The sequence below is a fragment of the Dromaius novaehollandiae genome, chromosome 7 (genome assembly GCF_036370855.1).
Source record: "Dromaius novaehollandiae isolate bDroNov1 chromosome 7, bDroNov1.hap1, whole genome shotgun sequence".
Taxonomy (NCBI): domain Eukaryota; kingdom Metazoa; phylum Chordata; class Aves; order Casuariiformes; family Dromaiidae; genus Dromaius; species Dromaius novaehollandiae.
This window is the reverse complement of record NC_088104.1, coordinates 25947461-25963499: the sequence shown is the minus strand read 5'-3', so window position 1 is coordinate 25963499 and position 16039 is coordinate 25947461. Positions and strand designations below refer to the sequence as shown.

Genomic DNA, 16039 nt, shown 5'->3' with positions numbered 1-16039 from the left:
CTTTTTTTGTTCTGTGGTAATTCAATCGCTTACAAATGAAATATTCAGATCACCTTTGCTAAACCATCACCCATAAAATGTCACAACATGACATGCAGCACCGTATCCATGCTGAGCACAGAAAGAAGAAAAAAATTACAGGAACAGGTCTCGGGTTACTCCAAGATAGATAGCCTTTAAGACCACATAATTATCCAAACATTAACCAAGAGCCATGCGTCTTTGTTTGCGTTATAGAAGGAGAGATTTGACTTGAACTTTCCTTCAAATCTTTTTAATAAAAACATTCAAAGATCACAATGAGGGGAAAAAAAGAAAAAAAAGCACGCATTCAGTCCAATGCTCCTGAAACGCAGCGTATATTTAAAGGTAAAATACCAATATAGGGGTCCTCTGCTGTAAGCAAATTTTCGCCTCTTCTTTCGCCTTCCTGCATTATCTTGGCGAGTTGCTGTATTACATGCAGAGCAATTGCCTAGGTAACAATAGTTCACTATATAGAGCTTCCCAACACTGCTTTTATATTTTTTTTAAGTTCTCCCTTCTCTGGATAACACTCAGAGCTTGCAAGAACAGTGGAATAATATTAGTAGTTCGGCACTAAACAATACTTTGCTGTTCCGTTCCTTTTCCTTTTTTTTGTTTTTTTTTTTGTTTGTTTTTTTAAGGTTAGTTTCAAGTAAGATGCTTCATTGCATCCAGAAATCTCGGGCAGGGAACAGCGAGCTAATTGCAGCTTTTCCCTAGCTATTCGAGCTCTACCTGTTCATTTTTCAGGGCAAAGCTCGTTTAAGGTTTCTGGGCTAGGCGGTGTTTGTACCCCCCTCGCATGCAGTTTCAGGAGGCACAAAGCCCTCGCAGCAGCTCGGCCACGTCGGTGGCGGTAGGAGGACGGAGAGCGGACTTACTGCGAGCTTCCCCGCGGCAGGGCGAACCTGGGAGCAGAGGTGTCTCCATGGCCGCGCTCCCGCAGAAGCTCCTGCTACCACTTCCCCGATCACTGCTTCCAGGACCGAAAGCATCTGCACTTGTATGCTCTTAAACTAATTTATGGTGGGAATTATATTTTGGCTTGTCAACTCTCAAGCCATAAAACAAAGTTTATTGGAATCACGTGCTTCTAAATAGCCACTCAGGACCTATCTCTGCGGAACCATAAATAACCTTCAGCTTTAAACTTTTATTCGCTAAATAAAGGTTCGCTGAATCTGCCCTATAAAACGGGACTGGTTCAGAAGAGCGGGGATGCGCGGAAGGTCAGCTCCGCGGCCCGGGGCGGCCTTTTAAAGGGCATCTTGCGAGGAAGGCTGCTGGGGGGGGGGGGGGGGTAGCGCTCCCGAACTGCTCCGGGGGAAGCAGCGGGTGCCTCTCCCCGTGGGTACCAGTTCAAACCGCTCTTTGCATCTCTGAGGGGAGAGGGAAGCACATCGCCAGGAGAGGAGGGGGAGGTAATCCTCGGGGGGAGGCAGTGCCCCCTTTCCCTCCCCCCGGAAGTTTATGACATTTTGGTCAGACGCCGCTGGAAAAATGGTTTTGACTCGTTCATCCCGAAACTGTTGCTCAGGCGAGCTGCGCCACGGGCTGCGGGCTCTGCAGGCACCCGCCGGGCGCTGGCAAGCGACCAAACTGCTGGGAACAGCCAGGGCACCGGGCTTTGGAGAGGGAGAAAGTGTGAAGCCTGCCACGACGAGATCCTTGAGGACTGCAACTTTGAGGGGGGCTATAAAGCAATAAAACCGCCGCGGTGTGAAGGGAGCCGGGTGTGAGCCGGCAAATGAGAATTTCAAGGGGTCTAAGCGCAGGAAGTCAGATGTCCCCGGCAGCCGCCCTTCGCCCGAGGGGAGCGGGGCGCCGGGCCCCGACCACCCCGGCCCGGCCCAGGCGGCCGGAGCGGCCGGGAGCGCCGCGGCCGAGGGGCGCTCGCCCCTGCCCCGCGGCGGCACCGCCCGCCCCGTCGGGTCCCGCTGCCCACAGGTGCGGGCGGGCAGCGCCTCCGCGCCCGGCTCGGGGAGACAAGCCAGCCCCGGCTCCTTGCTGTGCGGGGCACTGGCTGCCTGGTGCCTGTCAAACGCGAGAGCTAGATCCCTCCTGGTCTGCGCATATTTGGCATCGCTACTTCCTATCGCCGTGGAACAAGTCTAGAAATACAAGCTTGACTTTACCTAAAGCAGCTAGCTTAACTCTCGTCATAGCATTTAAGTTGCCCAGGTCACAGTTGGCCAATTTGGTTTTCCATCAGAGAGTGAAAGGCATCCTGAAGTCCTTAAAATAGCCTCTCTTTCCTGCATCTTCTTTATGATATAGGTTTATCTTTGGTTCTGCTCTTTTCCTTTTTCGGTGTAAATACTTTAATCAAAAGGCATCACCGTCATGCACTATCGACGGCCCCCGGAGCGGTGCGGGGAGTGGGGGGAGCCCTGGCCCGGCCTGCGGCCCCCCCGGGGTGGCGCCCCCCGGGCGGGCAGGCTCCCCACGGGGCTCTGGCCGTGCTCGGGCCCACGGCCTGGCAGCAGCGGGACAAGGAGCCGGGGGGCCCTGGCGAATGCACCGTCCTGACAGGCCTCCAGGGAACCACTTCAGGCGCAGGCAGCCCGCAGGGGCTCAGCGGCGGCTCTGCAGCAGCCCTCGGGCCCCGGCGCGGCGCAGCGGCCCGACGTGCGGCCGGCTCGGGGCGGCCGCGGCTCCCCGCCGTCGAGGGCGCCCGCGGGACCCCGAGGGGAGGCCGAGCGCGGCGCCGTCGGAGGCGCTCAGCCAGCCGCTGCCTGACGGCCAGATGTGGGAGCAGCTTCCCGGCGAAGATGGGAGCAAAAGCGTGGTGGGGGGGGGGGGGGAGGGTGCGATGGGAAAGTCAACAGCTGATTCTGCAACCTGACTCTTCGTCATCGTAATCTGGTTTTCTCACGTTTCGGGGGACTTTCCCATCGCACCCTCCCCGCGGATGTTTTCTGACCCCTTGGCCGGTCTCGGCGGCGAGACAGGACCCATGCACGGAATGGCCCTGGGAATGGGGTGCTGCTCTCACCAGCTCTGCCCATGCGAGTTTGGGAAGAGATGAATCCTTGAGAACTATCAGCACTGGGCGGCTCCCCAAGGGAAACATCAGCCCGCTGGAAATCGGGCCAGGCAGAGCGGGGCGGTGCGCGGGGCGCCAGCGGAGCCCGCAGCCTCCGGCGCTCGCTCTGGGGGGAGCGGGGCAGCCCTGGGAACGGGCTCCCCGGCAAACAGCTGCCCCAGCAATGTCCTGGAGATCTTGGGGCTGGGACCGGGAAAGGCGAGCTTGTGGGACAGAGGGAAGCTGATCGGAGAGATACAAACCTCTGTGATCTAGGAGCAAGATGGAAGTTTCAGCAACTGAGTAATTCCAGCCCTGGGATCCCGAGCAGGGGATTATGAGGACTGTCACATCTCCTATGCAGATGTGAGAGTTGACTTTGAAGCTCTGTCTAGCTCATTCCCTAGGCTTGATGACTCTTCTCATTTTCGGGGACTGATGATCTTGAGATGGGTAAGACACGGAATGAATTAACTCCCGAGTAATTGGGTTCCCTCTGGTAACTGTTGCGATAAAAGGGTTGGGAAAACTGAAGCGCCCGTGTAGAACACTGTCTCTCTTGGCGCTGCTTGACAGACATGAGCGCAGCGTCCCACCCCGAGGACCACACAGTCACCAAATGACAGGCCCCATCTCCGACTTCAAAGACCTGCTGAGCGCTCCGGCAGCGCCCGACGCCTTAGCTCTCTGCTCCTATCGCAACTTCGACCCCTCCGCGGAGGTCCCCGCGCCCGCGGCCTGGGACGAGGCCGTGCAGAGGCCCCGGCCCCGAGGGCGCCGCCCGCGGGCACAGCAGGCCCGGGCAGTCGCGCAGCGGCGGCACCGCGCCCGCACATCAGAGCGGCAGCGGCAGAGGCGCGGGGCAGGCGGAGCAGGGCCCGGCGGCGGCCGTGGGAGCGCCCGGGGGCAGGCGAGCCCCGAGGGCGGCAGAGGCGGGGGGCGCGCTGCGGACGGGGCAGCACCGCTGCCCTGGCGCCGACATCAAAGGGGCAGCGCAGGACACGGCGGCTGCCCGACATCAAAGGGCGGCCTGGGGCCGCGGGCGCCCGGGTCTGCGGGGCCGCAGGAGGCCCGGGGGGCTGGAGGCCCGGGGGGACCTGCGCCCGGCTGGGGGCGGCCCCGGGGACGGGGTGAAGCCGCCGCGGCAGGCCCAGAGGGGCCGGACCGCCGGCTCCGGGCCTCCCGCGGGCTCCCCCCGGGGCGGGCAGGGAGAGCCGGGCGGGGGCGGCGGGGCCGGGGCCGGGCAGCGGGGGCGGGCGAGGCGGAGGGCACCTGCGGGAGGCGCGGGCCGGCCAGGCTTGTCCTACAGCGCCTTCTCCTGGAGCAGGGGGCCGCAGCCCGCGGGGCTGGTGGCGGCGGCGGCGAGGGGCTGCCGCGCCCCCGGCGGCCGCCGCTCCGCGCGGGCGCTGCGGCCCCGGCGGCCCCGAGGCCACCGCGGCCGTCGGGGCGGCGCAGCCCCGGGCCGCCTGCCGCGCGGCGAGACGTGCCGCAGCCCGGCCTCGACGGCGGAGCCGGGCGGGCGGCCCGAGACGGGGCGGGCGGCGGCGCGGCCCGGGCTCGTGTGCGAGCCCGGGGGAGCCGCGGGGGGGGCCGGGGCCGGGGCTGCGGATGGGTCTGGCCTCCCCGACGGGGGCGCGCGCGGAGAGAGGCGCAGCTACCCGCGGGCCGGGGCGCGCTGCCGACCCGACGCTGGCAGCGGCCGGGCGGGGCGGCTCCGCTCGCTGCCGCGGAGACACCGCGAGGCCCCGCGCACCGGGCCGCTGCCCCGTCCGCCGCCGCGGGACAGCGGGGCCGCGCCTGCGGGCCGGGAGGGGCGGGGCGGCCCCGCACCCTCGACGGGCACCTCGGTGCGCAGCGGCCGGGCGCGGTGGGCTGCCCCCCCGGCACTGGGGCCCCCTTCCCCTGCCGGGGCGTGTGGGGAGCCCCCGGGTCGGAGCGGAGCCGGCTGCCGCTGAATGCACTTTTATTGCCTCTCGTCTCTGGCGCAGATCCTTCCTCCGCGTCCAGCCCGGCCCAATCGACTCGCTGCAATGTTTATTGCGCCTCATCTTTTTCTTTCACTTCCTGTTTTTTCCTCTGCTACTACCAGCAGCATTGACTGCCGCACTGCAGTAGAGCCGTAAATACCTTTAACAGCTGCCTGCCAACCAAGGGGTGAAATACTGTCTTTGTTCGGATTTTTTCTGCCCCCATAGCTCATAAAAAAACCGTGAGAAATATATTCGTATGCAAAAGAACAATATTATTGGGAAAGAAACGAATCGGCGGGGTTTGCGGCTCTGTGAGCACGAAGCCAATGCGTATTTCTTTGCCCAGTCCCGCTGTTTTCCGGGGCGCGCAGGTCGCATCCCCCCCCCGCCCTGCGTGCAGCGGACCCGCCGGGCTGGGGCAGCGGGGTGCCCGGCTCTGCCAGGCACCTGCCAGCAGCGACCCGGGACCGGCCCGGCCGCCCGGGGGGCAGCCAGCGCCGGGGTACCTGCTGCTGCCGGGCAGCGCACGCTGCCCTTTCCTGCCGCCTATTTCTGTTGTTGTTCTTTTGCAGCACGTACGTCAGTGAAGTGGGGGGTAGGAATCGCCTGTTTCCTTTCGAAAAAACGAGATGAGTCATAAATTCTGTTAAACACGTCGGAAAACGAAGCAGGTGTGAGAAAGCTGGCTTCGGTATCCCGAAAACCGCAGTACACCGACACATCGACAGAGATACACGCTTCTGCATTATATATGTATATAATACATATACACACGTACGGTCATCAAATACACCTCATATATATTATATATACGCAATTTGTTATGAATACACACGCATAGGTATATGTAAGAGCATACACATATGCATGCGTGCTTTAGTTTTAATGAAAGAAAGAAAGAAAAAAGAAACGCAAGAAAAAGACAGGAAGGAAGGAAGGAAGCCGTTTGCGAGGGAAAGAAGCTGAGCTTCCAAATAAACCGGTGTGCTCGTAAATGCATGTGTGTATCCGCATGTGTCAGCACATGGACACACACACCCACACACACACCAGAATTCGTTGGAACATCCTGCTTTTGTTTTGTTCTTTCCCCCAGGCTACTAATAATTTGAAAACAGCTCAAGGACAGGATTTTTCGAAGTTTTTGGAGAGATTTATTACCAAGAAGCTATTATAATTACTGTATCACCTAGGAGGGATTCTCGAATGAAAGCTAACATAATGCACGCTTTCCCGGTTACTCCCGAAAACTGTTGCTGTGCTAAAAAACGATTCTTTCCAAATAATTCCAAAGTCACTTAGCAGCTCAGTGCACTGAGTTCGAGCAAATAAGTACGACGGAAAAGATATCCTATAACTTATTTTAACTGGGCTCTGGCTTAATAGACTTGGTAGGTACCCGGGGATGGATTAAAGAATTTATTCTGCGGCTTCAGGGTATGTATCCTGGACATGTCCCACACCTTTCCACCTTCGCGGGCCGCTCTGATTAAGGTTTAATGACACATTTGGCTTTACCGTTAAGTAAGTGGCTGCTGTCGAGGTAAACGACGATTTGCTAAATTCCTCCAGTGCAGTGGCACAGGCTCTGCGCGTATAACGGCATGGTGCATTGCCATCACTGACCAAAGTTGTAAACACAAAATACAAAGCAACTGTTTTCCTACATTAACAGTTCGAAAATGAAGAGGAAATACGTATTCCAAAATCATGTACGTTCCGCAGAGTGAAGTGGAGGTGTAGAAACCGATATATACACATACATAGGCAAGGCAGATACGGGATATATACACACACACATCGGTGAAGCAGATAAAGTGTGCTACCCGACCTATATATTTCAAAATTTCAAAATTTTCTAAACCAGCAGTGCCGCGTCGGGGGCGCTTCGCGCAGAGCAGGCGTGCAGGCACCGCCGTGTCTGCGGGCCCCGCACCCGCGCACCACCTCCGCGCACGGCCAAGGAGGCGCCTGGGGCAGCGTCTCCCCCGAAAATCCCTCCCCCGGGCCGGGGACCCCTTCCAGCCGCCCCGGAGCGGGCCGGGAGCCTCCCGCCGAGCGAGGCGCAGGGGGCGAGGGCGCAGCGCAGGCGGGGGCAGGCGCAGCGCAGGGCGAGCAAGGATGGCGTAACGTTTCCTGGCGGGGCGTGCGGGAGGCTCCCCCGGCCCGGCCTGCCCCGGCCCCGGCCCCGGCCCCGGCCCCACACCGCCCCGCACCGCCCCGCACCGCCCCGGCCCCGCGCCCGCCGCCCCCCACCGCGCGCAGCCCCGCGCCTGCTCCGGAAACACCTGTTAGGCTCTAAAGTTAGGTCCGTAACGGGGGACCAAAGCACACAGCCACGGCCCTACGCGGCAGCCCGTCCGGGGAGGGAGAGCAAAGAAAAAGCGAAAGAAAAAAACCAGAAGGGCCTTTTATTAGACGAAACCTCGGCGGCGGGCGCTGCGCGCCCTGCAGCCCTCCTTCCGCGGCTCGGCGCGGAGGCCCGGGCTCGCGCCCCACCGCTGGCCGGGCGCCGTCTCCGCGCCGCACCGCGCGCTGTCTCCGCGCCGCCCCGCGCAGCGGCCGCCGCCCCCGCGGCGCGGCCACGGTTAGCGGTAGCTACAGCCATGCCCGCAGCGGCTCTCAGCGCGCCGCGCCCGCGGTGCGGGCACCGGTGGGGGCAGCGCTGGGGGCTCCGGGGACACAGGTGGCCAAGCGGGGCTGGGAGGGCGCGGAGCGGCGCTGCGCGGGGCCGCGGCCAGCCCGGGAGAGACCGAGTGCTTACCGGGTCGCGGCACTGCCCGCCTGCGGAGGAGCCCTGGAGGGTCGCTGTAATCCATTTTGCGCCCGCGTAGCAATCCGAGCCGCGGAGCAGAGCGCGGTAGCGCGGGCGGCGGGCCGGGGGCGGGGGGCGGGAAGCGGCGCGGGGCTCCGCGCAGCCCCCCGCGGGCGCGGACACGTCGCGGCGGCGGGGCAGCGTGAGCGCGGCGGCGGCGGGAGCGGCCGCGGGCGCGGCGGAGCCGCGGGGCGGCGGGGAGCGGGGCAGCGGCGCGGCGGCGGCTGCCATACACCTCCGCGGAGACAAAGGTTAGGAAAAGCGGGGCCGAGGCGCTCCGCAGGCAGAATGCAGGGGGAAATTCGCCAGGGAAATCAGGAAAAGGCCATGAAAGCGCTCGCTGCCTGCACATGACCAGCCGCAGCCAATGACGAGCCCAAATAGGTCATAAAAAGGTCTATTACCGAGTTGTAAATTTTCTTCAAACAAAAAGGAATTTACTGCAATTCCTTGCGGATTTTGCACTTACTGCTTCCCAGCGCCATGTTTCTTTCGCCTGCGCGCTGCACTGTTACTTGCTCGCGCGGCCCCCCCGCGGCCTGCGCACCCCGGCGCGGTGGCGGCCCCGCGGGCGCGCAGGGCGCGGGGGCTCCGCGCGGCGGCGCGGAGGGAGGGGGCGCCCCGCTCTCGGCCCCGGCTGCGCGGCCGCAGCGAGGGGGCTCCGGGCCGGTTTCTGCCCCCGCGCACGCCGCGGTGGTAGCAGAAATCACACTTGCGTTAGCGCCCGCTGCTGAGGCCGGAGTCGCCGCTGACCTAAAAATACCCTGAGCCGAGTCAACGCCCTTCCCTGAGGGCAGGCTGCGGTTCCCGCAGGTCGCTCGGGCGCAGGGCTGAGCCCCCTCCCGCGCTGGGCTCGGCCTCCCCCCAGGCGCCCGCTTCCCGAGGCCCCCGGCCCCGCGAGCAGCCGCCCCGGCCAGCTCTGCCCGGAGAGCGTGTTCGCATCGGGGACCATTCCCCCCGTGTCCGTGGGGAAAGCTCGGCCCACGGGGTGAGCGCTGGGGTGTTTCTCGCTCAAATTCTGCTCTAGAGAATAGCAGCACCCTCCATCAGGAGCCTCGGGGTCCCTAGTACCTGTCTGGAGAAAAGAGCTAACAAAAATAAGCATTCCTAAAGATTTAGGATTTTTTGAACACGCTACTACGGCGAATTAGAAAGCACAGACGTGCAGTATGTCCGCTGACAAAGACGTCGGGATTTTTCCCGGTGACTTTGCAATGCGTACGACCGGGCAGGGCTGGACAACGCGGGAAGAGAAATATTTCGTGGAAACCCAAAGCGCGGCGTGGCTGAGCCGCGGCGTTGGGAAACGGCCTCCCGCCGCCGCCGCGCACGTCCCCGACGCCGCGGCCCCGTCTTACGGGAGGCACCATGATCCGCCCGCGCCAACTCCTGCCTCGCTTCTCTTTCTCTTAGCAGGACTCCGAGCAGAAACGAGCGAGAAATACAGCTGCCAGGCGGGAAATACCGTAATAAGTACCGAGAAAGACAGATTTCTGCTTGAAGAAATAAGATATGGACACTCCCGATGCTCCTAGGCCTTTGCAAATGGAGTGTGCACAAGGGAGTTATCCTGTTTCTATGTGGCTGGGTTCCCAGTCTGCCCTGGGAAAGCAACGCTAACGGAAACTTCATCAGGAATATTTTCATGTTATTCTCTTTGTTTGGAAAATAAAAGCAACTATGGCAGCAGCTCATTCCCGAACTAATATCGCCTAGGAAATCTTCACTGGGATGTGCACGTCTGCGTTAGGTATTTCGCCAGCGCAGGCGGCATCCACCTCGGCAGGACTTGCGGGAGGAGGAATCAAAATGGCTTTCTCTGCGGCAGGGCTGCTCCGCGCCGCGCTGCTGCAGTAACCTTGGCCAGAAACACAGCAGAGGAGAGGCGCGTATTTTGCGCCGGTGACCGGACCTGCCCGCGCCCCTGGAGAGCGGGTACTATTTTAAGACACCTTTCTATTTTCTGAGTTCCCTGAAAATCGCCACGACCAGCCCCACATCCTTCCTGGACACTAGGGGTACCGGTGTATTTATGCAAATTCATGCAGCAAAATGTTTACTTCGCGGCTTTGCTGCAGTTTCCACACGTTTACAAGCTTTAACCAATTACGTGATTAAAATAAAACCAGAGCAGCCACTTCTCCCTCTTGAGCCGCCCTGCAGAGCTGGCGCCGTGCGGGAGTGGAAGCGTGCCTTGCACCGGCGCGGGGGCCTGGGGGGGGGAAGGGGAAGGAAAAATAAATGGACCGAAGTGGCCGCATCCATCCCAGCGCCAGGCCGAGAGGCCCGAGCAGTCGGCAGGGTCGGGCCCAGCGCGGCCCCCGGCCACGGCTTAACGTCGGGGGCGCGTTTTCGCCTTTTCCTTTGCACGCCCCGTCGCTCGCTGGAGGCATGAGGCGGAGGGGGAAACTGAGCAGAAATCTTGGGGAGGGTTTAACACCTCCCGCCCCGGCGGGGTATCCCTGAAAAGGGCTGCCCTCGGCCGTGCGGCCGGATAACGCGATCCGCGGGACTCCGCCGCGCAACAAGGGAAAAGGGGAGGGTAAAAAAGAGGGGGAGATAAATTACGCCGTTTCCCTGGTGGGAGCGGACGGCTCTTCCGCGCCGTGCGGGCAGGTTGGGACCACCAGCCCTCCCGCGCTGAGCGCCGCCGACCCCCGTCCCCCTCCCGGGCCGGAGCCGGGGCCGGGGCCGGGGCCGGGCCTGGTCCTGGCGGTGCCTCGTGCCGCAGGGCCCGGAGCCCCGCCGCGGCCCCGCCGCCCCCGTGCGCCCGCGCTCCTCCCCTCTGCGCGGAGCCCCGCGGCTGCGCAAGGGCGGCGGGGCGGCCGGCGGCGGGGCTGGGGTGCCCCGAAAGGTCGCGGCTGCCGCAGGCTGGGCCCCGGCTCGCCCAGGGCTTGTGGTCGCGCACGCCGTGCCGAGCCGGCGCGGGGGCGGCCAGCGGGTCGGGGCAAAGGCGGAGGGGAGAGCTAGTGCCGGGGAGCCTCTGAAGGTTATGGGGGGAGACGATTAAAAAAGGGATATCGAGAAGCTGGTAAATTTTGTATCTGAATAAATTTGGTTTATTTAAATCGAACATCAATAGCAGAAGGTTAAATATATCTCTAAGATTTTTTCTTCGAAATTTATTAGATTTATTTAATTTACTCAACATAAGATAAGAACAAAAATTAAAATAGTACAAGTGCACTTGTCTTGATTAATAAAGCATTGTTAAATGTCTCGCTTATTGGTACTTATCATTAGGAAGTTTATGTCGTTGCCCGCAATCACCGTCTTTTAACATTGCAAAAAATATATATATATATATTTATATCATTAGAAACGTCTTGCTACAAACTCTGCATCAAATTTCCAACAGGAGCAGATGAACTGTTAAATCTAGATATTGTTCCGAACACGGATAAAAAACCAAAACCAAACCGCAAACAAGAGAAGCACCCGAAGCAGAGGGACAAGCAGGGGACACGGGGGTCACTGGTCCCACAGGGCAGGACCTTTTACAGCGGGCGGATCGGGCCGAGATGCCGCGATATGGCGCTCGTTACTTTTGATAGACATTCACAAAGGTTTTTAAGGCAAAATTTAATTCGTCTGGCCTTCAGCTCCTTCTTCTTCCAGATCATGTGCTTCCTTTTTGGCCTCGCCTTCCTTTCCCTCCTGTCTGGAAGCGGGGAATTTGTCCTTGTTGTTCTCTTTTTTCCATTTCATCCTCCTGTTCTGAAACCAGATCTTTACCTGCCGCTCGGTGAGTCCTAGTGCGTGGGACACCTCGATCCGTCTCTTCCTGGTCAGATAGGGGTTAAAGAGGAACTCCTTTTCCAGCTCCAGAGTCTGGAAGCGGCTGTATGTTTGTCTTCCTCTCCTCCTACCAGGCGCTGCTGTTTAAATCAAAAACACAGGATTTTGGTGGCTGCTGTTGCCGTGCAAAACAAGGCGTTCAGCAGCGGAGCCAGAGAGCGGGCGAGGGCTCGGGTCCCTCTGGAAACCCCTCGAGAGCAGCGACGCAGAAACGAGGGGGGGAAACAGAGGAGACGGAGAAAGCCAGAGCCGTACACATGGAAAAAAAAATAAGAGGAAGAAGCTGCAGCAGATGCGCTAAGCAGCCTGCGCCGGAGTTTAGGGGACCGAGTTTACGGGGCCACTTGGTCACCTGGCAGCCGGCGGCGGCGGGTCGGGGGTGCGCGCCGGCCGCGCCGGGGCTGAGGCGGGTTTGAGGCCGCTCGCGGCGGGGCAGCCGCCTCCCGCGGGGGTTTCCTTCCCTCGCTGCGTTATTTTATTATCGCGAGCCGTCGCGGTTATAGGACACGCGGAGAGCGAGGCAGGGAGCGCGGGAGGCAGCGGGAGAGAGCGGGAGGCAGAGAGAAAGAAGCAGGAGGAGGAAAGAAAGTTTCAAACTCAGACGTGAGATGGAAGCAAATTTTTACTGCATCCAACCTTGTGGTCTCATCCAGGGAAACATTTGAGCAGGAGACGAGCTCTGATTTAAGTGGTCTGGTTCCTCGCCAATATTAGCACTGGACGATTTACAGTCAGGATATTGTACCAGCTCGGCCTCTTGCTGTGTCGTAAAAATCTGCTGTCTCTGTAAGTTATCGTATCCGTAAAATTTAGCGGGCTCCCCGTGACAGGTAACCCCGCTGCAGGGGGCAGGAGGCGGAGGCGCGGCGGGGGGGGGCGGAGGCGGCTGGTAGGCGGCCGCGGGGCTCCCCCCGGCCGGCTGGTAAAAGTCCCCGGCGGCGCCGCCGCCCCCCGCCGCACCGGGCGCGGGGTGCGCGAAGCCGGCGGCGGCCGCGCCGTTCCCGTAGAGCAGCGCGGCGGCGGCGGCGGCGGCGGCGGCGTGGCGGCCGCTGACCTCGGGCGCGAAGTGGCAGTCGTAGTACGGCGGGGGCACCGGCTCCCCCGCCGCCGCCGCCGCCGCCGCTGCCGCCGCCGCCGCCGCCGCCGCCGCCTTGTACTTGGAGTACAGCGGGTTGGCGAAGTAGGAGCTCATCGGGGAGGGGGCGAGCGGCGGGGGGGCCGCGGGCGCGGGCAGGGCGCGGGGCGCCGCTCCCACCGCCGCCGCCGCCGCCGCCGGCTGCCTCTACGCTGCGCTCATGGTGCCGCCGCCGCCGCCGCCCGTGCGCTCCCCGCTCCTGCTCTCCGTGTATGCGGTGACCAGGGCTGCAATATAATCGCTCCCAAAATGACCTGCCTCACTGCTTTTACTATTTCCTATTAGGCACAGAGCAGCCCGCGCGCACACGCGCACACACGCGCGCACACACACACACACACACACACACACACACACACACACACGCTCGGCGGCGCAGGGGGACTTTTGGCTTCAGTTTACATGTGCCGCTCCTCGGGCGAGAAAAACCCAGCCCAGCCCCGCCGGGCCCACCCCAGCCGCGGCCCCCGCTCCCCCCGCACAGAGCCGGCGCGACAGCCGCGGCCGCGCTGCCCGCGGGAGCGCGCAATGCGGCCTGCGCACGGGGCCGAGGGGCGCGGGGCCGGGGGGCTGCGAGGGGAGCCGGGCCCGGCGGGGCTGGCCCGGCGGCGGGCGAGGGCCGGGCTTCGGTGCCGGCGGGACTCCGGCTGATTTCCTCGCGGGGCGCTGGGGAAATGAGATGCACATTTACCCTTGACGCCGTGCACGCATGGCTGAGGCCCCAGGTTAATTGATACTTAATGGGAATCATGCCTATGAATATACTTTCCATCATTGCCCCCTCGGTGGACGTCATGAGCGAGGCAGGGGGAGAGGACGGGGAAAAAATGTGTGGGTGAGCGGTTCGCATCGCCGGGGGACGCGGGCCGACACCAGCGAGCCCGGCTCCCCCGCCGCAGCCGGGCGGGAAGGAGCTGCCTGGCGCTGCGCTGGCGCCGGGGCTGCCCGCCCCCGCGGGCCCTGCGCGCTGCCCCGGCCCCCGGCTCGGCGGGGCAGCCCCGCTGCCGGCGGGGGCGAAAACGCAGGCGAAGCCTCACGCGGGGCCGCCGGAGCCGCGCGGCCGCTGCCGTGGGCCGACACCAACACTGGTGGCGGCGACGAGGCCACGGCGGCTCCGGCCGGTCCTTTGTCTGCGGGACCGGCCCGGCGCTGCCCCCCCCCCCGCCCCCGCGCCCCTGCGCGCCGGCTCCGCGCCGGGGAGCCGCTCACGCCCCGGTTCGACGGCCCGGGCTGCCCCGAGCGCCACGGTTAGCCCGCGCCGGCGGCGCGCAGTGACCCCGCTCCGCCCGGCCGCCAGCCTCGAGGCCCGAGCGGCGAGGCCAGGCTCGACCGAGGCTCCGCCATCCTTCCGCGCCCCGCGGAACGGGGCCCCCGGGGGGACAGGGCGGCGCCAGGCCCGCGCTCCGCAGCGGCGCTGCACCCGCGCAGCGCGGGCGGGGGGATGCGGAGGCCCGGCAGCCCCGGGCCCGGGGGTGGGCGGCGCACACGTTTGGGCGAAGCCCCCCAGCTACGCGCAGCGCGCAGGGACCGCGGCCGCTCCCCGCCCCCGCGCGGGGGGCACGTGGCGCCCCGGGCAGCGCGCTCCCCGCCGGCCCCGCGGCCGCCCGCGCTCACCCGCGGCGCCCCGGCCCTGCGGCCCCGCGGCGGGCGCGGCGGCGGGTGCGGGGCGCGGGCGCTGCGCGGGGGCGCGGCGCGGCCGCCGCCGCTGGTGGAGCGCGGGCGCCCTCTGGCGGCGCGCGGCGGATCGGCAGGGCGCGCCCCCGCCCCCGCCCCCCCCGCGCAGCCCCGCGGCCCCTCCGCCGCGCGCAGCCGGCGCGGAGAGCTGCTGCCGCCCCAAGGCAGCGCGGCCGCCACGGCGCCTTGCCGCGGCCGGGCCCAGGGGCCGGGGGGCTGCGCATGGCCGGGCCGCGCTCCCCGCCGCGGGCAGCTCTTCCTTTTTTTGTGCATTTTCCTGTGTTTTCCCTGTTTTGTCCGCAGGTCCCAACGCCGTTTTTAAGCGCATTTCGCTGACCCGCTTTTAATTTCTTGCCAGAGCCATAATTAAGTACATGCAAAGACTGCGCCGCGTTTACACACGGCAGCCAGCGGAGACGGCGGAGCTTTGCAGCCCGCTGCTATCGCGTTTTCGATCATGTCCCCCCAGGTTACACCGCGGATCCTCCGTGTGTGGGAGTTTCAGAGTTTAGGTTTTTCTCTTGAACTTGTTATTTTATTTGCCCTTGCATTTATGTATTTATTGGTTGATTGATGTAAACGAAAGTAAGGCTGGATCTTTGTCTACCCCAGGCCCATCGCACACGCCTCGGCGTTATTCGGTGTCCCGCGTGTGCCCGCGGCTGTTCGCATGTACGGGCGCATACTAACGCAGGCAACAGAGAGGAATTAGGTTATTGTTTAGTTTGACGTAAAAAGTAATTTAAGTGGAAGGATTGCGTTTCGTAGCTCGAGACGCTTGGTTTGCCGTCTGCCATTTTGAAATAAACACACATAATATTAGAAATAGGTAAAAAATGAAAAGAGAGAGAGAGAGAGAGAAAAAATATACAAGGTTAAATCTGTCATTGTGCCTGAGATAAAATATTAAGACGAGATGGTTTGGGATTGGTGACAATTTCTTACCAGAGCCTCTGCTAGAATCACCATAATGAAGTGTCCTGTGGCAAGAATATTGTTTACATGTTGTTAGTTATAGATCAATCCCCCCAAATGGTTATTTTCAAAAATATGGACGCTATCACGGTAGGATTCATCCTGGGAGAAAATCCAATAAAATACATTTCAACAAATCAGTCGACTTTGTAAAATCTCTCAGTTTTGTGACCTTCGGGTCTTTTTCGAGTCTGTCGCCTTGGTCCAACGCTGACATATAGAAATTTATAGTTCAAGATTTTAAGACCTAGTTTGTCTGCATTTTTGCTTTTTTTTTCCTAACAAACACAAACATCAAAATAAGGTGGTTTCAAAGAAAAGCACCACAGCATATCGTAAACTCATTAGCTCCAGACGTCTAGCCATCTCAATGGTTTTATTATACCCCGGTTCTTCCTGTTTTAAAAGAATTATAGGTATCTTCTCGACAAAGGATGGGAAGCAATGCAACACCTTTTCCCGGCACTATGTGCTTTTGCCCCCCTTTTTTTAGAGAGGTAAAAAAACATTAAACGCCAAGTCTCGCAGCTCTCCCCTTCATCTTGAATTAACCGAACTGCTCGTAAATATTTACGGGTCCTTCATTTTAATGGTTGCTCTTTAAACAAAGCATTTTTTAC

At 61.7% G+C, this 16039-nt stretch overlaps 2 protein-coding genes and 1 long non-coding RNA gene across 4 annotated transcripts in view; 1 reads left to right on the top strand and 2 right to left on the bottom strand.

Moving 5' to 3' along the window:
• HOXD3 (homeobox D3) overlaps positions 1-7918 on the bottom strand; it is a 29328-nt gene extending 21410 nt beyond the window's left edge. The window contains exon 1 of the mRNA XM_064514991.1: positions 7787-7918. The gene's annotated coding sequence lies outside the window, so the exon portion shown is untranslated. The remainder of the gene's footprint in view (positions 1-7786) is intronic.
• Positions 7919-8014: 96 nt separating this feature from the next.
• LOC135328860 (uncharacterized) lies at positions 8015-9543 on the top strand. 2 transcript variants are annotated; one of them, XR_010389995.1, is made up of 2 exons: positions 8015-8088; positions 9254-9543. It is a non-coding gene; the product is annotated as an uncharacterized LOC135328860 (long non-coding RNA). The 2 variants fall into 2 exon arrangements; XR_010389994.1 differs by having other exon boundaries at positions 8026-8088; positions 9251-9543.
• A 1326-nt stretch (positions 9544-10869) lies between these two features.
• On the bottom strand, positions 10870-13085 carry HOXD8 (homeobox D8). The gene is made up of 2 exons (XM_026123336.2): positions 12272-13085; positions 10870-11715 (listed from the first exon to the last, which is right to left on the bottom strand). Exons 1-2 carry the CDS (start codon positions 12825-12827, stop codon positions 11420-11422), a joined length of 852 nt encoding a protein of 283 aa, XP_025979121.2. The 5' UTR covers positions 12828-13085; the 3' UTR covers positions 10870-11419.
• Between the last annotated feature and the right edge of the window lie 2954 nt (positions 13086-16039).

Excerpts from the sequence above, each read along its gene's own strand:
- HOXD8 (XM_026123336.2), bottom strand. The coding sequence starts at position 12,827 with ATGAGCTCCTACTTCGCCAACCCGCTGTACTCCAAGTACAAGGCGGCG. Across the intron at positions 11,716-12,271 it reads TCCCTGGATGAGACCACAAG|CAGCGCCTGGTAGGAGGAGA; the intron begins GTTGGATGCAGT and ends TGATTTAAACAG.